The sequence below is a fragment of the Zingiber officinale genome, chromosome 1B (genome assembly GCF_018446385.1).
Source record: "Zingiber officinale cultivar Zhangliang chromosome 1B, Zo_v1.1, whole genome shotgun sequence".
NCBI lineage: Eukaryota > Viridiplantae > Streptophyta > Magnoliopsida > Zingiberales > Zingiberaceae > Zingiber > Zingiber officinale.
The window spans coordinates 169,659,246-169,682,388 of NC_055986.1; the positions used below are offsets into that span (position 1 = coordinate 169,659,246).

Below are 23,143 nucleotides of genomic sequence, written 5' to 3' on the forward strand. Positions count from 1 at the left end.
CGGAGACTAACATTTGAGCTGGCTCATCTCTCGTTGCAGATGGATCCTTTGTGTTCAACGAAGCGATTATAGAATCAATTTTAAACGTTTTAAATTTATAAATAATCAGAATAATTATTGGTCAAGTGTTACATTAAATGTCACGACATAGTGATAATAGATCTGGATTAAAATGTTTCGCGCTCTCTCTATGTATATATACCGAGTCCGAGTGTCCGGAATTCGGTTGGGGTGTCCCGAGCAGATTTCGACCACTCGGGTTGCTCAGGAGGGTTTCGAGTCCCTGGACTCGGTGAGAGTCACCCATGATCGCCCATGAAAAGGGTGTGTAGGTGGCAATTGTAGGTGATAGCCAACGTGGCGAGTTGACATGGATAAAAATCTTGTATTTTCTCCTCTCTTTAATACACGCGAGTATATTTTAACTTTCTTTCATTCACTTTGTTTTACATTGCTGATTTGTAAAATCAAAGCCCTAAATCCTCTTCCCCTCTCATCCCGTACTCTTTTACCCCGCGTCAGATCCTAGACTCGGGCCATCTTCTTCAACGATAAGCTCGCGTGGAGTAAATTAGGATTATATATATATATATATATATATATATGAAAAATGATATGCTCAAAAAAAAATTCCAATAAAAAAATTCAAGGACACATAAATTCATGGGTCTATAAAAAGTGAAATGATGGACCATGAATTTATGTGTCTATCATTGAATTTTTTTTTAAGATTTTTTCCTTGAACATATCATTGCTCTATATATATACATACATAATAACATAGTCGTCTTTGTATATATCTATAAGAAAAATGATATGTTCAAAGAAAAAATCTCAATGAAATGCTAAGGATAAATAAATAAAATGATGAGACTAAAAAAGTAAAATAGTACTGGACCATGAAATTATGACCATGCTAAGTAAAATATGATTTCTTTACGAGAGAATCCCGCCCGTTTCACCCGCCGGCGAACTCTCTTCCTCTCCGGAGATCCACCAGCCCTGCTGAATCGCTGCCGTTTGCCCTAAATCTGATCACCGCCAACATATGTGCACATCCTAACACCGCTACCGACTGGTACTGTCGAACCCACCAGCTCTATGTTTCGAGATCTGTCCTGGAGGCTATCCATCCCTTAATTTGGCTTGTGACTGCTCTGCATAAATCCGTCTTCAATTTCCTACATCTGCCGCGGCGTTGGCATTCCTCGGTGGCCTAGACGCGAGCTTCGTGTTCTCGAACGGATTTGTCAGAAAGGACGTGACAGGGAGGAGGATGGGCGTTGGCAATTCGAGTACACTCGCACTCAGGATAAGAGGAGGGGGAACAAGAAGTAACAGGTGGCGACCTAGCCATTTCAAAGGCTAAGGTAAAGCAAAATCTCTTCTTTTCTACATGATTTTCACTACTAACTTTACTGTGTTAATTCTTTTTCTCTCGTTGGTTGCTCGATCAAACAGAGCCTATGATCAGTTTTAATCTATGAATGAGAATTGCATAGAAACACTGGTGTTTATCTTCATTCTCTTGTCTTAAGGAATATTAATATTGGGTCTGCTGTTGTTCATTTAACAACCTGTAAAGTATAAGCAATTTAGTTAATATGTATTGTCATGTTGAGGTCCTTTCAGGTGCTACTTGGTCTTGATATGTTTAATTATTAATTGGACTAGAAATTCTATTGTTTGTTCTGGTCACTCATAGCATCCAGGCGAGCCTAGTAAAATGTCTGTCAAATGGTTTGGTGAATTATGAGTTCTATGACTTGGGTCTAGAGGTGGGGGGTGGGTAAAAGATTTTTCTAGACATAAGTTTGTCATAGAGGAAAAGGTGCAAATTTCTTTCTTAACATTAAAAGATAGACTTTGTCATTAAGAATATATAGCTTGTGAAGGTATGGTATTAAATGGAGACTTCATGTTAGGATAATCAGAGTCAGCAGTTGTATTTTAGATGCTGCCTTTTAACTTCCATAAATTGTTTGCCCAAGCAAATTAGAGACCTCCTTACACTAGAATATTGTAGCAGGATCTAATGGAGAAATCTGTTCTAGGTTGTCATTGTTGTGTCCATATGTATTGGGGGAGATAGTGTTGATGAGTTGTCTTAACTCTCAATCTGTCAAGTGGAGTCAACATGGTGAATTTTATGTAATATTGATGATTTGAGCAGTAATTCAATTGGAGCAAGATGTTAAGAAGTCCTGAAAGTTAAATAATTCTTAGATATGGTGTTATTTTGTCTTATTGAACAGATTTAATCTGTTAAGAATGGTTTTTTATAAAAAAAATATATATATAATAATAATAATAATAATAATAATAATACAACAACAACAACAACCAAGCCTTTTCCCACTAAGTGGGGTCGGCTGTATGAATCCTTTTACGCCATTGAGCTCTATCTCCTATTATATCATCATCTATATTTAAATAAATTTTATCTTGTTTTATTGTTGCTAACCAAGTCTTTTTTGGTCTTCCTCTTCCTCGTTTTATATGCATGTTTATCATAGTTTCACATCGCCTAACTGGAGCATTTATTGGTCGTCTAAGTACATGTCCGTACCATCTTAAACGTGTCTCTCTGAGTTTTTCCTCAATAGATGCAACTCCTACTTTCTCTCTAATGCTCTCATTTCTTATTTTGTCCATCCTCGTATGTCCACACATCCACCTTAACATCCTCATCTCTGCAACTCTCATCTTCTGCTCATGTGCTCGAGTCATAGCCCAACATTCAGCTCCATATAACATAGCAGGTCTAACTGCTGTTTTATAGAACTTACCTTTAAGTTTAAGAGGTACTTTACGGTCACATAAAACACTCGACGCTCCCCTCCATTTCACCCATCCTGCTTGTATTCTATGTAAGACATCTCTCTCAATCCCTCCATCATTTTGTAAAAATGATCCTAAATATTTAAATTTCTCGGTAGCAACTCGTCCTCTCCTATCTTAACAATTGTTTCATTACTTCTAATATTGCTAAACTTAAATTCCATATATTCCGTCTTTAATCTACTAAGCTTAAAACCTTTCCCTTCTAGTGTTTCCCTCCAAGATTCTAGCTTAGCATTTACTCCTTCACGTGTCTCATCTACCAAAATAATATCATCTGCAAACAACATGCACCACGGTACTGTGTCTTGAATGTGCGCAGTGAGTTCATCCATAATTAATGTAAAAAGATAGGGACTTAGAGCTGATCCTTGATGTAACCCTATCTTTATTGGAAATGCTTCAGTTACTCCACCTGAAGTCTTTACTCTGGTCGTTACATCCTCATACATATCCTTAATTAGTTCAATATATGTTACGCTAACACCTCTCTTTTCTAAAATTCTCCATATAATTTCTCTTGGGACTCTATCATATGCCTTTTCTAAGTCAATGAATACCATGTGTAGATCTTGTTTTTGCTCTCGATATTTTTCAATTAATTGTCTAAGAAGATGTATAGCTTCTATTGTCGACCTTCCAGGCATGAACCCAAATTGATTTTCTGTCACTATGGTCTCCTTCCTTAATCTTTTTTCTATTACTTTTTCCCAAAGTTTCATAGTATGACTCATTAGTTTAATGCCCCTATAGTTTGCACAATTTTGTACGTCTCCCTTATTCTTATATAAGGGAACTAGAGTACTTATCCTCCATTGATCAGGCATTTTTTTCGTTTTCAATATCATGTTAAATAATTTTGTAAGCCATTCAATACCTTGTTTCCCTAAGCACTTCCATACCTCTATTGGAATATCATCTGGTCCAACGGCTTTTCCATTGTGCATCTCATTTAAAGTTTGTTTTACTTCTGAAGTTTGAATTCTACGATAAAAATTAAAATTTCGATGCTCATTTGACCTAATTAAATTACCCAAGTTAAGTTGGTCTCCTAAACCTTTATTAAAAAGTTGATGAAAATACCTCTTCCACCGCTCTTTTATTTCTTCATCGCTTACTAATACCCTATTACATTCATCTTTAATACATTTTATTTGGCTAAGATCTTTTGTTTTTCTTTCTCTCGCTTTAGCTATTCTATAAATATCTTTTTCCCCTTCTTTTGTATCCAATTTTTGATATAACCGTTCAAAAGTTTCATTTTTTCTTAGCTTCTTTCTTGGCTATTGTATATTTTTTTAAATTTTCCTCGTTCTTACAAATATATAATTCCTTATAAGCTATTCGTTTTTCCCTCACTTTCTCTTGTACTTTCTCATTCCACCACCAAGATTCTTTACTTAGCGGTGCATGCCCCTTTGACTCACCGAGGACACTCTTAGCTACTATTTTCAACTTTGATACCATCTTATCCCATGTTGTATTAGAGTCATCGTATATTTCACCTAATGCTTGTACTTCTACCTTCTCTTTAAATATATGTTGCTTCCCATCCTTTAACTTCCACCACTTAATTCTAGGAATTGTATATATTTTCTTTCTATTGATACTATGTTTGAGGCGTATATCCAACACTACTACCCTATGTTGGGTAGTTAAGCTTTCTCCAGGGATGACTTTGCAATCTTTACAAATCTTTCTATCCTTCTTCCTAACCATAAGAAAGTCAATTTGCGATTTATTATTCCCACTTTTGAATGTGACTAAGTGTTCTTCTCTTTTTTAAAAAACGTATTAGCTAATATAAGGTCATATGCTATCGCAAAATCTAATATAGTTTTCCCTTCCTCATTCCTCGTTCTAAACCCATAACTTCCATGTACTCTCTCATATTCCTCATTTTTCACTCCGACATGCCCATTTAGATCACCTCCTATTGAAATCATTTCATTTGGTGGGATATTTTGTAATATTTCATCTAAGTCCTCCCAAAACCTTAATTTGGTAGCTTCATCTAATCCTACTTGTGGTGCATATACGCTAATTATGTTCATAGTTTCTTTCGCCACTATTATCTTAAGAGTTATAATTCTATCCCCTTTTCTAACTACTCCTACAACTTCATCCTTTAACAAACTATCTACAATAATACCCACTCCATTTCTTGTTTTACTTTTTCCAGTGTACCATAACTTAAAACCCGAGTTCTCTATCATCTTTGCCTTCTCACCTGTCCATTTTGTCTCTTGTACACATAAAATATTAATTTTTCTCCTAATCATCATATCTACTACCTCCATTGATTTACCAGTGAGAGTTCCTATATTCCATGTTCCAAATCTTAGATTATTAGTTTTCCTATCATATTTGTTCTTATCTAACCTATGGTGTGAGAACTCTTGCCTATTTAACACTACACCCAAGTTCTCATGGAGATGTAGCGGTCCTTGCTGAGACGTTACAGTCGGACCCTGTAACGCGAACTCTTGCATATTTATCACTACACCCGAGTTCTGGAGATGTAGCGGTCCTTGCCGAGACGTTGAGATAGATTTCAACTGAATCATCGAAATAATAATAATAATAATAATAATAAAAAGGAATCAACTGAATCATCGAAATGAAACAAGCGTTGAGATAGATTTCAACCTATATAGATGAGATTGATTTAGAGTTGATTTGATTATGATCGAACCTAAGTTCGAGATTAAATCAATAACGAATTAAGGACAGCAGCCCTAGTGGCTACTGTTGGCTGTTGGTGAGCCCTAGTTATAACGAATTTGTAGGAATTTTTCTTCTAAATGGGGCACGTAACCAAAGGATGCTTGGCTCCTGGGCTGCCCGCTGTGAACACTTCCCGATTTATCCTGGTAGCTAATGGGAAACTTTCGTGGGGCCGGGCCGGCCACCCAGACTCGACGTTACTCAGCCTGGTTAATTATTTTTTACTGTTGGCTGTTGGAGAAGGCAACAAAAAATGTTGCTTTTCTTCGATGGAGATGAGCAAGAAGCAGAGGGAGAAAAGGGAGAGGCGGCAGCAAGATGCTGCCCTTGAAAAGAGAAGGAGAGGGAGGGGCTGCTGGGTTTGATGTCGCTGAAAGGAGAAGAAAAGGAGCAGGAGAAATGGGGAAGAGATTGGAGCTAGCCTAAGGCTTCACCGAAGAGGAGAAAGGTTCTTCTCCTCCCTTCCCTTGTTCTGTGGTGCTGCCCTCTTTCAACCGCAGCGGCTACAGGACATTGCTAGGCAAAGGGAGAAAGATTCTCTTCCTTCTTGTCTCAGTAGCTTTCCTTTTATTTCTTCTTCCTTGTTTCAATCAATAGCAACAAATATTGTTGCTTGCTTTTGTTCCTCGCAACAAGCATTGGTATTTCTATCACTCGCTCGTATTGCCCAGACCAAGGGGAATCATAAGTGTTTCCTTATCCAATATTCTCGATCAAAAGAGTTGTTGTCTGTACAACGACCAATTGGGGGTAAGCATTGATAAATTTGATTTATTGATGTTGAAGAATAATTAGTTAATTTGGACTAATTATGATTTGTCATATAGGTTTGATTGACTTGATTTGTCGTATCAACAAAACACCTTCATTGTTTTATCGGTCGAAGGAAATTATGAGGTATATATTTTGTTAGAATTCTGTTTAAGTTGGTTAAATCAAGTTGTTATTCGATAGTAGTTGCAGGTGTCGTGTAGAAATAAGAATTATATCGAGATAGCAGGTTTGATCTGTTTCATGTTATTAAAGATTTATCAAGTTTTTATGTCTATTATTTAACTCTTATACATTTATCCTTGTTCATGAATAAAGATATAAATGAGATTATATATACTTGTATATTTATTTTCAAAAGGACATTAAAATGATATTATAAATAGAGAAATGGGTTAAAATAATAAAATTATTGAAGGGTACATAATTGATGGTACTTTCTGTTCACATGTGAGTTCATATGGGGATTAAATGGGAAAGGTTGTTTTAAAAATTAACCTACTCTTCTGTTAATACGTGTCTTTAAATTTGCTTGACCTTTTAGACTTCATATTGTTGACACTTGCCCCTTTACCTGCAAACCTCATGATGATACCGTAATGAATTATCATGAAGTTGACTTAGATTGAAGATATGAACTTAGAATTGAACATTGATGGTAAAAAAAATTAAAGTGAAAACTCTGAGTCAAACTTTATACCATAGTACTGGACCGACCACATGTTTTGTTGTGGTAGCGTGTTCGCCCGTAGTCTAGAGTACCTGACCACCCACATGATATGTGGTAGTATGTTTGCCCGCGGTTAATGTTTATTTTGCATTCCAGGGGTTGTTAAACCATACGTTAGATGACGTTTTACATTGATGATATTGATTGTTCACTTCTTAGTTGATTTATCAGCTCTAGATTATTGATATACATGCTGATACTCACATGATTTATGATATTTACTCATGTTGATATTATACTATGGATGACCTATATATCTGATTAAATAGTAAAAATTGAGAAGTTATCTTAATTGATGATAACAAATGATGATAAAGATGATATTTTAAATTCTAATATAAAAATGTTATATGATTATAGATGATGATAACCGAAAATGATTATACATATATATTTATGTAAAAATGGAGAACTCTAAGAATAACTTAAAGTTGTAATAAGAGATTGTGATTTATTCTACTTCTTTGACCTTTTAAATAAAATTAAATTCATACACATCTATTCTTATTGCCAACTTAGCCAATTGACTTACTGTCTGCTTCCTTTGGCCTATAGTTTTGCTGGCACATGCATCATTTTGATATTATAGTCGATTTTAGCTTTACGCCTTATTGAAGTAAGACACCTAGGATTTAAATTTTTTCAGGAATTTTTGCCAAAATATTTCACTAACAAAATTCAAATATTTCACAAATCATTAAACAATAATGTAAATATAAAAATTATTAACATTCAAATATTGAAATAGTTTATCTTCATAATCAAAATCAAACTTCAAATTAAAGAAAAATCAAAATCAGTGGAATGAAAATTCTAAACTAATTTACAATTTGAATTTTTGAGAAACGAAAATACAGAATCATTAGAATGTAAATTCTGAACTAATTTACAATTTGATTTTGTGAGACAAAAAAATAAAATTGATAAGAAAACTTATGAACTTATATTTTTGAGGAAAAAAACATACCGTTATGACAAAATAAAAGGAGAAAAGCAAGAAAGCGTAGCCAATTCTAGAAGATCGATGTTGATGTTGTAGGTGAGAGAAGAGTTTACGTCTGTGAAGGGAGGGGAGGGGAGGTTAGAGGATGCAAGAGAAAATCACTGAAATAAATTTGCAAGGGAAGGTTGATGTTCATTTTCTACGGCAGCGGAAGAGTTAAGCAAGAAAAATGTGTCGCATGTATGCAAATTAATGCAACCTAATTAAAGGGTATTTAAAGATATGGGTTGGACTTTTAAAAAAAAATTATAACTTCAATAAAGCAAGGAAAATTGTGCCTTAAGTACGCCTTAACTTCTTAAAAGGCGTGTGCTTCATTCAAGCACTGCTCTTGGATCACTGCCCAAGCGCAAATGGTGCGCTTGGCTGTGTCTTGCGCCTAGGCGCAGCCAAGTGCTCGCTTTTCACAACTATGGTTTTGACTTGCTGATTCCTGGTTTGGTTTCATTGTTGTCTTTACGTTTTGTTTCATATGTCGTTTTATCTGTATTGTGTTGTTGTCTAGGAAGAATATGATATATAAAGTTGAAGAATTTTCTCATTATTCTATTTAAATGATTCCTAAGGTTTCTGTTATTATATTGTCACCGCGAAGTACACCAGCAGAGCGTGACATCATCACAATGGATCTCATGTACATTTTCTTAATTGCTTAATGCTTTTGATGTCCTTGGCACAGATGGAACCATTCGATGTCAAACTCTATGAGAAATACAAGAATTTGAAGGTACTTTACCTTTTAGCTGAATTCTTGATTCTCTAAAATGATTCCTTTTGTGATTTTGAGCTCACTATGCTCAGAAAAGAAAGTTCACAGAGGAGGAGGAGTGGAACCATACAAGAGATGCTGAATTGAGAAGTTTTCAGTCTGGTATGATCTAGAAACTTTCTCAGCATTCTTATGGGTCTTTTTATAGAGATGCCTTTTATATGGCATAGGAATGATGTACTTGACATTTTGGCTTCTTGTAGCTGTGGAGGACTTGATAGAAGAGTTGAATAAAGAAAACAAGGGGCTTCATCAACAGTTGTAAGAATTTATTAAATATCCATTAATAAGTGGCTGGAGCTGTATTATTCAGAAACAGGGAAGTAGTTTCTAAGATAATCTGATTGCAGGGATTCATTTCAGGAGAAATATGATGAATGTAGAATGTTACTGCTTGAAGAGGGCAAGAAATGTGAGAGTGCATTTCTTTCTTTTTTGAATGTAGATGTGTTTTGTCATACACTTGTTTAGCCTCATTTGGGATAAGTTGTCTTTAAGAATTGCTACTAAAATGACTGTTGCCTGATTCTAGTTTAACAATGTATCATGTGTGACAAATTAGCTTTATGACATTCCAATCCAGAGCATTTAGATAAAATATACCTTATGGAGGCTGAAGATGTTTGACTTAATGCTGTTAGGTTGAGCCTTCACTAGCTTTTCAAGAAATGCCACAGTTTCAACAAAAAAAAAAACTTTATCGGCTTGTGCTTGTGCCTCTTTTGTATAACTAGTGGTTATACAAAATTTCTTTAATCGACTTCTAGGGCCCTTTATTTGTTAGCTGAATGCACTTACATGCCAAACTAGGGCTACATGCAGATTTGGTCTTGTTTTTTTCGTTGTATTTACTAAAAATGTGATTCACTTATAAGTCAAACGTTCTATAGACCTATGGCTTAGCGGGTTAGTATTCAACGCAAGTTATTTTAATACCTCTATAACCTTTCATAATTCTATGTACATTTTTTTGAATTCTTTAGTTGTTACTCTTAAGTCATCTCTTGATTCTCTTTGGTTAGTGAATGCTTGCAGCATGTTAGTCCTCTTTAAATTAATACCTCGTGCTTTATTCCAAAATTGCTCAACTTAGTCTATTATAGTCTTTCATGTAACTTTCCTATCTAACTAGTCTAATCAGGGTCAAGCATGAGGAATTTTAAGTGTGAAGATAATCAGACTTATTTAGGAACTACAGAACAAATGTCATTTATTTTTGTAATGTAACTCTACATAGCAGAACTGATCAATATGTAGTGATTCAACATTTATACCAGGGATCTGAATAACAGTTGCATATTTGAAATAAACAGATCAATATGCCTTCTTTTCCGAACAATATTTTCAAAAAGGTGCACATATTTACCACTGTTTACCTGTTTGACAATGAAATTGCGCTTATACTTGCTTTTCAATTATTTATTGTTTGGTTGGTAGATGGTGGTATGATTATGTGACCCAATGGCAAGTGAATTTATACGATCATATTGGTTATCAAAAATTGGTTACTGACTTTCATAACTCTGTGTTACCAAGCAATCATTTTGTTGTGAACTTGTGATTCCTTCTTATGCATTCAATTTCTATCTCTTAATTAATGCATTAGATTGAACCGGTTGTTTCTTGGTGATGTGTACTCATCTGTTCATAATTTGGAAGTTTTTTTCTCCTTTTAGTTTTACATTGCTGATAAAATTTGAACCTTAAAAAACTTTCTTCACAGCCAAAGAGCTCTCGGATGAAGTTGAAAAACTTCAGAATCTTTTATTGAAGAAGAAAGAAATGAATAATGCTCTGTTGTTTTCATCTCCATGTACAAGTTCTAAAGTTAGATCTGAAGAAATATCTAAAAGCCCTCCAGGACAGAGAATAACAGAATCATGTGGGGAAAATGGAACTCAACACAAAGTGCTGATAGTCGTTACTTATAATAACAAAAAAACTGGTACCAGTATGGTAAGTAAAGACTTCTAGCCTCTAATATATTCCTTTTGTGCATATATGTAGAATAGGCATCCTAATTGATTAATATCATAATCAAATTTCATCTCTTCACCATTGAACAGAGAGAATACTACAAGAGAAACTTCAGCAGTCTAGGTATGCTAAATTGCTTACGTTTTTGGTGAGTTTTGTTGAGGGCCTATTTATGAATATGTAATTATATAGGGAAATATATGTAATTATAACTAGTCTAATATCTAGACGTTTGATTATTTTGAACATTATTCACACCAGAGTTACTATTCTTGCGATTGCAATCAACTACAATCTGTCACTGCTGTTGTTGTTTCCCTTATTGTGCTCTTTAAATCGAGAGACTTTGCCATTTTTCCCACTGATCCCTTTTGTAAGTGATCAGACTATCACTACAGAGAAATTCAAGTGGAAAAATTAATCCTCTTGGGCTACTGCTGACAAAGTTTAGTTCATGGATCAAGATAAGGTTGTCTGACAAAACTGATAATTTTTTTAAATGAGATAAAATTGCATTGTAAAAAAACAATACTCAACCCTACTTGGCTAGGCTACTGATCCTACTCTCATAAGTATCTTTTGTTGTTTCTTGTGCAGCGAAATTTCATCACAAGCATGAATTTATAGATGATATTGATGTGGACACCGAGGTGGATGCCTTTGTTGGACACCGCTATAGTTGGAAGCAAATCAGTTACTGTCTAAGTGGCTACTGCTATTGTAGAAATAAATTAGCTATTGCCTAATTAGTAGAAAATAAACAATGGCCTAATTTAACTACTGTTATAGTAGAAACAAATAATGGCCTAATTAGCTTTTCTATTTTTGATTCCTTGTTTCCTTTATGGGCTGGTCTTTCCTGAATCGTGTTATGTTTGACTTTTTATAGGAGGAGTGTTATTATTAATAAAGAGAAGAAGAAAAATTGAGTAATTGGATTCTGTCTAAGACGAGTCTTTCCCCTCTCTTCCCCCCTTACATGTAATTGGACTTTGTCTTTGGATAAGTCTTTCCCCCTCCCTTTTCTCCTTATGTGTTGCATGACCAAGTACGGATCCGGATCTTGACATGTGACTCAATCCTGCACTCGGGACCATAACAACTTGGTATTAGAGCTGATCATGGGTGACACGGATCCTATCACATCCAAACTCGATGCCTTCATGGAAAAAGATTGATCTCACAACAGCAAGTTTTCATGGAGCAGATAACCTTCCGCCAGCGAGGACTAGAGGAGCAGATGACCGAGTTATTCCGTACTATTCAAGAGACAAGACGACAGCCGGTGCTCACCGTAAACTACCCTCCTAGCCTGGAGTGTGACCCTTCCAATGCCTCGGAGGTCAGACTTCAATCGCCAATTAGTGGCACCCTGGTTTCACGGTACTCGAAGATGAAATTCCCACCTATTCTAGAGAAGGGGATCTATTGGGTTGGATTAAAAGGTGCGAAAAATTCTTTGCCAACCAAAGGACCAAATAAATTGACAAGGTTGGCCTTGCTGCCTTCCATTTCGTAGGGGAAACCCAACTTTGGTTTGATCAAATGGAACAGGAAGAGTCAGATATGATTTGGAAGCAATTCAAAAATCATTGTCATATCCGCTTTGGGTCGCCTATGAGCAACAATCCACTGGGAGAGCTAGCAAATCTGAAGCAGACAAGCTCGGTAGAAGACTACGAGCGGCAGTTCCAGTCCCAACTCGCCACCTTTGACCACAACAACAGGTTGCTTGTTCACTGCAGGGCTAGTCGAAGATCTCCACATCGACATTGAACAACAGAAGCCTGAAAACCTAGGCATTGCAATCAATATGACCCAGGTGTTAGAACGGAAGCAGTGCTTCCATCAAGGTGGGGGGCTGTTGCGCACGAATGAGGGCGGGACCACAACCAAGCTTAACACTAGTAGTAGAGGCCCTCCTTTAGCAAAGACCAAGACAACGAGGGACATCAGCAAGGAGACTCCACTTACTTCATTCTTCAAGCGTCGAGATGGCAGAAAGGAGAGCCAAGGACCTCTGTTTTAACTGTGATGAGTCCTACTCAACGGGTCATAAGTGTAAACGCCTATTTTGGATTGAAGTGCCTAATGATGACATGAAAGGTGAGGAAGAGAGGGAAGTGGCTTAGGAAATTTCCCTCCATGCTATTAGTGGCGTTATACCACTCTTTCGAGCTTGAGGACAAGGAGGGGAGTGATGATGTGGACGCCTTTGTTGGATGCCGCTATAATTGAAAGCAAATAGTTACTGCTTAATTAGCTATTGTTATAGTAGAAATAAATTAGTTATTACCTAATTAGTAGAAATTAAATAATGACTTAATTTAACTACTTGTATAGTAGAAACAAATAATGACCTAATTAACTTTTCCATTTTTGGTCTTTCCTAAATCGTGTCATGTTTGACTCCTTATATAATGAGTGTTATTATTAATAAAGAGAAGAAGAAAAATTGAGTAATTGGACTCTGTCTAGGACGAGTCTTTCCCCTCCCTTCCTCCCTTGCATGTAATTGGACTTTGTTTTAGGACGAGTCTTTCTCTCTTCCTTTTCTCCTTACGTGTTGCATGACCAAGTACAGATCCAGATCTTGACCTGTGACTCGATCCTGCACTCAGGACCATAACAGATATCTCTTGTATATATGATGTGAGATGATTTCTAATTTCTTTCAGCTTTATCATCCTGGGGTAGAGATGAATACAAACACTGTAACGACCCTTAATATGTATGAGCTTGTTTGGCCCAAATACCTAATGGTGAGCCGGGTATTAGTCCTATTGAATCAATGAAGCTATGGTATGATAATCGCATTGCCATGGTGAAGCATAGAAACAGATTTTCATTTTTTTTTCCATAATAAATATACAGCTTATGGAGATTGTCAAGTCTTCTAAAGTACTGTGTTTGAGCTTGTTTTGCCCAAACATCTAATGGTTGAGCTTGGTATTAGTTCTATTGCACATTGCCTTTATAGCCTAGTCTTCCATGATAATACCGAGGATAGAAATAAAATTTCATTTTTTACATTATGAATTTGCAACTTATGGAGATTGTTACGTGTCCTATAAGTTCTAATACTAAATGGAAAATTTGCTAATCAAATTTTAAAGAGATCTTAGAATTGATATTTGTAGCAAGTTTGATTTCTATGGTGTCTTTTGTGCCAGCTCATGGCATATTTGTAACTTTGTCTAGTCTATTATACATTCTTATAGAGGATAAAGGTATCTGTGTTTATGATTGATTTTTCTCCATCATTCACAAGTTATTGAATTTATTTCATTATCTGTAGGTAAGCAATCAGACGATCGCAGCAATTTCATATTCCAGACTCTTATGAGGTTCTTAGTGGGCATGGATCTTTATGCCGATAATCAAACTGAAAGCCCCTCAATTTTGATGGTTCACAAAACTAGTGGTAATACATCCTTTGCTATGCCTAGACAAATAATTAGTTCCCTAACATTTCTTTGTCACTTTCCCTGTATTATCAAATGCTTGTGCTTACTTTCGAGTTGGCGAAGATTGCATCTTCTGCTATTTTAAGTAGATCCTTGTACACCCAATTGTGATTCGCTATTGCATTATAAGATCATTGTATACCTAAAGGATATGAATTTATTTCGTTCATGCTAATGTGACTTTGGTCTGCCCCAGGTTACAGCTTTAGCTTAACATGGATACAACATGAAGGTGATGAAGGTGAGTGGATGTATCATGTTTCTTCACTAGGGACTTTAGAGAGCATAGCTTGGGATTGGATGAAGGAAGACATCATATTTAGCGCAGTCATGTGTCGTGATTTCTTTGAAAGGGTATCGCTCATCATCGGGAGAATGTGACTAAGATGCATCTTTCATGGATGAAAGCCTTGGAACTCTATACTTAAACAGTTAGCAGCAGGGTTGAACAAAGTTAAGTACCATTAACTTTGAAGCGTTTTGTATAAAGTTTCTACCACTAGCAGAGATCTGTGTTTCCAGATTCCCACCTGTCTGTTCAGTTTTAACTTTGAATGATACGTATTTGTTATGTTTGCGTGGATATGATAGATTTAATCTGGTAGGCGGACAGTAACTTGGTTATTATAAATTAAGAGTTTGTTTTTAAAAAATAAATTATAGAGCGAGTTCATTTTTTTTTAATTATTGCATAATATTCCTCTCTGGTTGCCCCACGTGTCACTAACTTTGCGTCCCATATCATCATTAAGGTGACGTGATATTCATACAATTATAAGTAAAAGGTGGAATCGTCATCCTAACGATCCTCTGGCTCCGGCCTCATAAAATTTTAGAGAGAATAAATCACGATTAATATTGGGCATGATAGATGATTGGGGGTCGAAGAAATTTTTAACATAACAGATCAGGATTTTATCTCCGAGTATAATTGGTGATCTTTGACCCCATAATTTCAATGGCAAGTTGTAAGTACCTAACCAGTTGATCCAGCCGTGGGGCTGATATTCATGCAATCATAGATGCCATGACACGTTGCATGATGCTCCCACAGAAAAACACCTTCGTCAATCTGAACCCTCGTCCGTACCCGCGACGGACCCCACCTTGGCTCCACTACTCTTGATGAATGATCGGGCGGGTAGCATTGTAATTATCCTCGGTGTTACGACATGAGTTTTAATCATGACCGTCGGATGAAGCTCGCAGTTTGAGAAGCAATATCAACCGTCCGATACAAGCGAGAAATGGACGAGGCGTAGTAGAGAGAGAAGAGACAGACGCTACGGCCTCGAAAAAGTTCACTAGTTCGATCTGGTCACAGCACTTCCCTCTTCTGTCGGCTCTTTGGGGCACCGATACAACCGGTGAGCTTACCCCTTCCGCTCTGTACTCTCAGCTACTCTTCCCACCCCTTCTTTTCCTTTATTCCTCCTTTCCGTGGAGGCAGCCGCTGAATCCCTCATCGGAGAGGAGGAAGAGGTGGTTGTTTGGGGAGCTCGTTCCGAAGATGGCTATCGTGGAGAGCAAGAAGGGCGATGATCTAGTGGCGGCTGGGAGCGCTTCCACTTCCGTCGACGCCGGCGGAGCGCCGGAGCTCCGCGGCCTAAGGATCTGGAAGCGACCGAGCCACGCAGCTACCGTGACGCCTCTGCAGACGCCTTTATCTCGAGTCCCAAGGACGTGATTTCGTCCGCGGGACCGAGGCCTAACTGCGTCGCTACCAGAGACGAGGAGTTTAAGCGGGAGATGCGGGACCTGGAGGAACTTCTGTCGAAGCTGAATCCGATGGCGCAAGAGTTCGTACCCTCGTCACTCACGGTGACGGGGAGTAGTTTCGGCGCCGGCGGAGTTTTTTCTGCTAAAGGCTTTGGGGTCGGCGATGGAGTTGGGAATGGTGACGAACGGGTGAGTGTCCGGGATGTAGCTGTTTCTCCTATTTTTCTTTTTGCTCCTTTCGTGTTTGAGATGATTCTGATCTTGATGCTATTGTGCTTTCCTTTTAGAAAAAGAATGGATACGTTCAGGGAAGACGTCGGATGACTAGCCGGACTAGTATGGCACAGCAAGACGAAGTGATTAGAAGAACTGTGTATGTCTCGGACATCGATCATCAGGTGATAGCTAATTAGGTTTATCCACAATGTTGAATAGCTTTTATGCTCTCTTTGTCTTTGTCTGAGACGTTTTCTGAAGAATCTAAATGAGCAACCTATTTGACTAGTGTGATTGGATTAAATAGATCCTTTATTAAAAAAAACGATTTTCATTTTGAAATTTCTAATTGGAAGACAGGAAGAGCCTAGTTACCATGTTGCAAATCCTTGATTATTGCCTAGATCCATACTTTGTTAACATGATCAATATACTTCTATAATTCATACTGATGGTGTGCATTTTTAGGTGATTACTCGTAAAGTTATCATACTCTAGTCATCAATGATAATTCTGCATGATAACCCATTTTGAACTTGTTACATGCTTATGCATTATTTTATGCTTGTTCTTTATATCATTTGTTAGTTCATGATTTCTTAGGGGGCGTTTGGTTCTCTCCTAGGAATCGGAATGGGAATGAGTATCATAGTATTATGAAATGAGAATGAGTATGAGCTTGGGTATCATTCTTAAAAATGATGTTTGGTTAGTTAAATATTTTCAATCGGAATGAACCTAAATTTTCTTTTTTACCCTTACAGGAAAATAAGAGAAAAAATTAGATGGGAGAGAAAATTGAATGTGAGAGAAACATATGATGAGAGAAAATGATGAGAAAGAAAGTGTGATGACAGAGAAACTGTGTTGGGAAAAAATAAAGAGAGAGAAAGTATGATGAGAGAAAATGAAGAGAGAGTGCATGATAAGAGAGATTGAGAAGGGAAAAAGTATGATGAGAGAGAAAGTGTGCTGAGAGAGAAAGAGTGATGGGAAAAAATGAAAAGAAAGAAAATATTATGAGATAAAATGAAAAAGTGAGGAGAGAGAAAGTATGATGAGAGAGAAAGAATGATGGAGAAAAATGAAGAGAGAAAAAGTATGATGAGAGACTGAGGAGAGAGAAAGTATGCTGAGAGAGAAAGAGTGATGGAAAAAATGAAGAGAGAGAAAGTATTATGAGAGAAAATGAAAAAGTGAGGAGAGAGAAAGTATGATGAGAGAAAAGTGGGTTGAGAGAGAAAGAGTTATGGGAAAGTGTGAAGAGAGAGAAAGTGTGATGAGAGAGAAAGTGTGATTAGAGAAAATAAAAAGAGAGAGTATAATGAGAGAAAATGAAGAGAGAGAAAGTATGATGAGAGAAAATGAGGAGAGAGAGTATACTAAGAGAGATTGAGGAGAGAGAAAGTACGATGAGAGAGAAATAAGGAGAAAGTGTGATGGAAGAGAATGAAGAGAGACAAAATAAGGAGAGAGAATGTATGATGGAAGAGAATATAGAGAGAAAATGGTAGAGAATGTGTGATGAGAGAGAAAGTATGTTGAGAGAGAAAATGTGATGATAAAATAAGGAGAGAGAAAATATGATGAGAGAGAACAAGGAGAGAGAGAGTGTGAAATTAAAAAAAAAATTGAACAAATATATAAGGGTAATTTTGTCTAAAACTGAATTCACATTCCTATTCCATCAAAACCTAAGGGAGGGGGTGAGTTTCATCCATACCCAAATTTTTGGGTTTCATTCCAAAATCTTGATTCCATTCCCATCAATCAAACACAAGATTTAGGAATGAATCTATTCTCTCATTCCCAAACCCATAAACCAAACGCCACCTTAGTAAGTTGAGAGTTTGTAGTATACTTAATCAAGGTAAGCGATGTTAGTGTATTGATCGACTAGTGATGCTACATAGCTGTACTTGTTTTGGTAGCTTGTTATAGGAACAGTTCTGTAATGTAAAATCAAATAAGAATTTGTATTACCAGGCATCATTGAATAGATTACCTTTAGAGAAAGTGACTAAATCATTTGTTGGTTGCGCCACAATGCTTTTTTTGATTGGTAAATACTGTTTCAATTTGTATTTAAGCTTCTTAGCAATCTGAATTTTACAAACAAGTTCCTTTGTTAACTTAATTTAGATTGTTTATGGATAAGAAAATTTTAAATAATTTATTGTAGCATAGTTCACTTTTGAACTTGTTCAAACTGGAGTTTTGATCCATGATTCTGTATATATTTAGGTTACTGAAGAACAGCTAGCTACACTTTTCATTCATTGTGGGAAGGTTAGTTGCCTTAATATCCTTCACATGTGTCTTAATAAGATTACTCATACTTGTAGATGAATGAATGTTTTATGCCACAGATTGTTGATTGTTGCATGTGTGGGGACCCAAAGTCAGTTCTTCGTTTTGCTTTCATAGAGTTCACTGATGAGGGTAGTTTTCCTTTTTTTGTACCCTTGGTCTGGGCCAAATTGTATTTAATCATCACTGATAATTGCTATTGGCACATTCAAAATTAGAGGGTGCGCACGTTGCTTTAAGTCTGTTAGGGACTGTTCTTGGATTTTATCCGGTAAGAGTGCTTCCTTCAAAAACTGCAATTGCATCTGTCAACCCAACATTTTTGCCTCGGGTAAGAGAATTTTGTAAATGTTGACTTTAGCTTCCATATATGTATCAAATCAATCAAACCTCCATCAACACTGTTGTCATTGGCCTCCTTACCATTATTGCCTAACTGAGAATTTCTGTAATTTCAATCTGACAATGAGCGTGAGATGTGTTCAAGGACTGTCTACTGTACAAATATTTGACAAGAAGGTTCATCCTAGAATACTTTGGTTAATTTGTACAATTCGTGTTTGCATAAATTGCTCATTTATAGCTTATTTTTCTTTTGTGGCAATTCCTGCTATAGGTGTCTCAAGCAGACATTAAACTCTTCTTCGAGTCTATTTGTGGAGAGGTTGGTTGCACTTGCTTAACTACCTCTTTAATATATTTATATGGACTATTATGTATTCCTAACCATGGCTTAATTAAGGTTAAGTAATAGATAATATCTCATATACTGATTAATGAATGCAGATAGTTATATTACAAATTATATTTTACAGGTTTATCGCTTAACACTTCTTGGAGATTACCATCCTTCTACAAGGATTGCGTTTGTTGAATTTGTGATGGTTAGTGACTCTTAGCTTTGATTAATCCATGCTCACTTATATGATAGTTTTTTTTTTTAAATCTTCCTTTATTATTTTTTTTGTTAATTAATGTATTATGGTGAATTTACTAAAAGATCCTACTCTTGATGCCAAATTATGATAGTGTCCCTAGTTGCCATGTTAAGTATGGTACTGATGTGAACCACCAACTTATGGTGGTAGTTATGCATTGACTGTTGACCATCCAAAGCAAGTCTGGTTCTGCTGTGACCAGCACCAGCATACCATTCTGCCCACTGATGTTACATGGCCAAATGGCAAGGAAGGAAAAAAAAAAAGAAGGGAATAGAAGAGCGGCGAAGAAAGGGCGAGAAAATATTAAAATAAAAATGTATTATTAATTCAATTAAATAAATATCGAAATTGTACCAGCACATAACAATACAGTATTGAGATCATATCGTTCCAGCAAAAAATTGGAACTTTGGTTTGAAATTTTAAATCTTGCTCAAAAGTACCTGAAATCTAGCTTTGAGTTTCATGAAAAATATATCTTCTTATAGGTTGGTATATAAAATTACAAATAACATATGGAGTTTGCAGCCTGCTAAGGAATTTGATTTAGGTTTATACTTCCAACAGATCAACAGATGCTACTATGTGAATGCCCTATACGACTTATCTAGCGTTAATTTCATATGAGGAAAATGCTTAGTAATTATATTCTTACATAGCAGACTTGAAAATAGTTGAGATATTCATCATCTAACTTTAAATGTTGTCACTAAATTAATGATTGTTATGGGATGTCTTAACTGCCAACTGCTGATAATATGATGCTGCTATTGATGGGTTTTCCAATTTTATTTTGTATCTTGTTTCTTCAGAAAGTGCTAGGTTTTTATTCTGGTGATGCATGATAAAGGAAAACAACCAGATATTGCATCTGCCTTGACTGTATAATCCATTTATCATATTGTGTGTACCTACAAATTTGTCCCATTGGGACGGTCTAGTGGTTAGTGCATGAGGTGTTGCCACCATGAGGACTGGGGTTCGAATCTCGGTTATACTGAGGTAAATGCCTCCCTCATGCGCCGGTCATTATTCTAAAGGCTACTAGTCACCCATGATTTACCTCCTCCACATTGGCCCTGGGACGAGTTGGCGGGGGCGTTGGGGGCGAGCGTAGTCATCTTTTGCCACCGTGTGTACCTACAAATTTATTCTTCCATTTCTTATTTTGTTCAAGCCTAACTCTCATTCTAAACCTATTTCTTAGATCTTAGTAATTATATGAACTTGATATAAGCAATACCAAGATACAATCAAGTTTCTGAAATCCGACCTATAAATAAGGGGTGTAAAAGGGCTGACCCAAGCCACCGTGTGTACCTACAAATTTAATCTTCCATTTCTTATTTTGTTCAAGCCTAACTTTCATTCTAAACTTATTTCTTAGATCTTAGTAATTTTATGAACTTGATATAAGCAATACCAAGATAAATCTGACCTATAAATAAGGGGTGTAAAAGAGCTGACCCATGCCCAAGTTTGACTGTGTTCAAGCTTGTTTATTTAAAACCTTATTGAGCTTGAGATTTTATCCAGCTTAATTAATAATGTTGTTGTCCTTATAATTCCTAGTAAAGCATTGATTTAATATATAAAATTTATATTATTTTCTTATTTTTAACATATTATAGATAATTTAAAATTATAAAATTTATAGATTACTATATTTTTATATATTTGAATAAAAAATAGAGAAATGATTTTATAATCGAGACTTATACAATTTAATAATAAATAAGTTTATTTATAAATTGTGTCCGATTCAAAAGTATTGTGCACATTGTAATTGCAAAACTTAGTATGTTTGTTTATTTAGAACTCCAACTAGACACTTAATGCGAAGAAATTATGTCAGGTTAAACTATTCTGGTAGAAATTACATCTTTGAAGTGAAATGGAGTGATTTCATTTTCACTCATGTTGGAGTTGAGGCTCTCATTTATCGGGTTGTATCATGATATTCAGTTGGATGGATCAGACCCCTCCTGTTTTTTTTTTTTTTCTTTTTTTTTTGGTACTTGGGAGGATTCCCACATTTTATCCAAGTAACAGAAAATGTCGATAATATAGGTAATCCTGCACAACACCTAGTGATCCACAGAGAAGACCTTTTTTTTTTTTTAACCCTTTTCCTTTAGGATGAAGGGAAACCTTAGCACAACGGTAAAGTTGTTGTCATGTGATCAAAAGATCACGGGTTCGAATTCTGGAAACAGCCTTTTGTAAAAAACAGGATAAGATTGCGTATAATGGATCCTTCTCCGGACTCCGCATGACGAGCTGCCCTTTGCCTTTTCCTTTAGGATGTATTCCTAATCCAATACACTCAAAATTCATACTTAAAAGTCTAGGTATGGATTGAAAAATGTCTCTGGCCTGTCGCATTGTATTTGCCAGAGTTGTATTATTTTTCACTCAAGTTTAATTGCTGCATACCATTCTTGTGCATGATAATTCATTATTTTGTCAGTTCAGTGGATATCCACCCCAATCATAGTGCTTTTGATTTGATTATCGGAATTCGTCATTTCAGGCTGAGATTGTGACTGCTGCTCCGAGCTGTAGTGGTGTGGTTTTAGGATCCTTACCCATAAGGTAAGCTATGGGTAATACTTGACCTTTTCTATCTAGTTCTCATTATTTTCTATGGATTTTGGAAATAATCTCAATACTCTGATTTCATATAGGGTCAGCCCGTCGAAGACCCCAGTGCGTCCACGTGCACCTCGCCCACCGATGCATTGAATCACACAGCTATATAAGTTGGTCAGCGGCAGTATATACACACTTCATATACAGAGATATGGAAGGGTATCTTTTGGTCGATAACTTATGTGCATGTTTCTTTCGGATAAATAGTTGGATTTGTCCTTAGATTTAGCATTTCTCTATGTTGACACAGACAATTTGAGCAACTTTATGGTGGTAAAATTTCAGCTGTTTAGTATTCATTATTATCTAGTTAAAGATCTTCTGTTATGCTGTCAAAAGGTGGGTCTATGATCATGTTGGTGTAAAATCATTTCGCCCCATAAAATTTACATTTTTTTTTCTTTCAAATTATCTCAAATCGTTTTAAATGTGTCGAAGTGTTTCTTAGTGTTTCCAAACTGTTGGCACAGCGGGACGGGCAAGAGAGGAGGGATGAATTATCTGAAATAGAAAAATAAAATCCGTCCTCGTTTTTCAACTGAGATTAGTAGCACATTTATATAAATGAAATTAAGTAACTAATAAATTAAAAAGAAAGAAATTATTTGGTTACAATTTAGGTGGTTGTTAATCCAAGGTAAAAGAGAGCACTGAAAGATTTCTTTCGTGTTGGTGGAGAAGTCTATTACACTCTTAAAAAACTTAGGAATGTATTAGGAAATGAAAGCTGAGTTAATATATATTTTATTGGTCTAGATGTCTTTTTATAGTTTCTGGAAAATCTTATCCAAAAGTTGAAGGCGTATCAAAAGGGATTGGAGGGCTCCTCCAGTGAAGCGTAGTGGATAAAGTTTTATCTGCTACCAATGTCTAGTTTGACTGGCCGAAGGCGCCTTCCATAGCCCTGGAAGGTGTTTTCGCACTGTTTATTGAAGACGTCTTCCAGCCAAGGTGTCTTCCACAGAAGGCGCGTCAAGAGCTTTTAAAGGCGCCTTCAGCAGCATTTGCAGCTCCATTTCG

General features: G+C 36.2%; 1 protein-coding gene and 1 pseudogene across 1 annotated transcript; both read left to right on the top strand.

The window, feature by feature from the left end:
• Nucleotides 1–989: 989 nt before the first annotated feature.
• On the top strand, nt 990–14,716 carry LOC122020495. The gene is made up of 9 exons (XM_042578487.1): nt 990–1,370; nt 8,752–8,799; nt 8,874–8,943; nt 9,045–9,102; nt 9,192–9,253; nt 10,565–10,797; nt 10,908–10,941; nt 14,117–14,242; nt 14,482–14,716. Exons 2-9 carry the CDS (start codon nt 8,752–8,754, stop codon nt 14,664–14,666), a joined length of 816 nt encoding a protein of 271 aa, XP_042434421.1. The 5' UTR covers nt 990–1,370; the 3' UTR covers nt 14,667–14,716.
• An 882-nt stretch (nt 14,717–15,598) lies between these two features.
• Nucleotides 15,599–22,432, top strand: LOC121991721 (annotated as a pseudogene).
• The last annotated feature ends 711 nt before the right edge of the window (nt 22,433–23,143 follow it).

Excerpts from the sequence above, each read along its gene's own strand:
- LOC122020495 (XM_042578487.1), top strand. The coding sequence starts at position 8,752 with ATGGAACCATTCGATGTCAAACTCTATGAGAAATACAAGAATTTGAAG. Across the intron at positions 8,800-8,873 it reads AGAAATACAAGAATTTGAAG|AAAAGAAAGTTCACAGAGGA; the intron begins GTACTTTACCTT and ends CACTATGCTCAG. Across the intron at positions 10,798-10,907 it reads AAAAAACTGGTACCAGTATG|AGAGAATACTACAAGAGAAA; the intron begins GTAAGTAAAGAC and ends ACCATTGAACAG.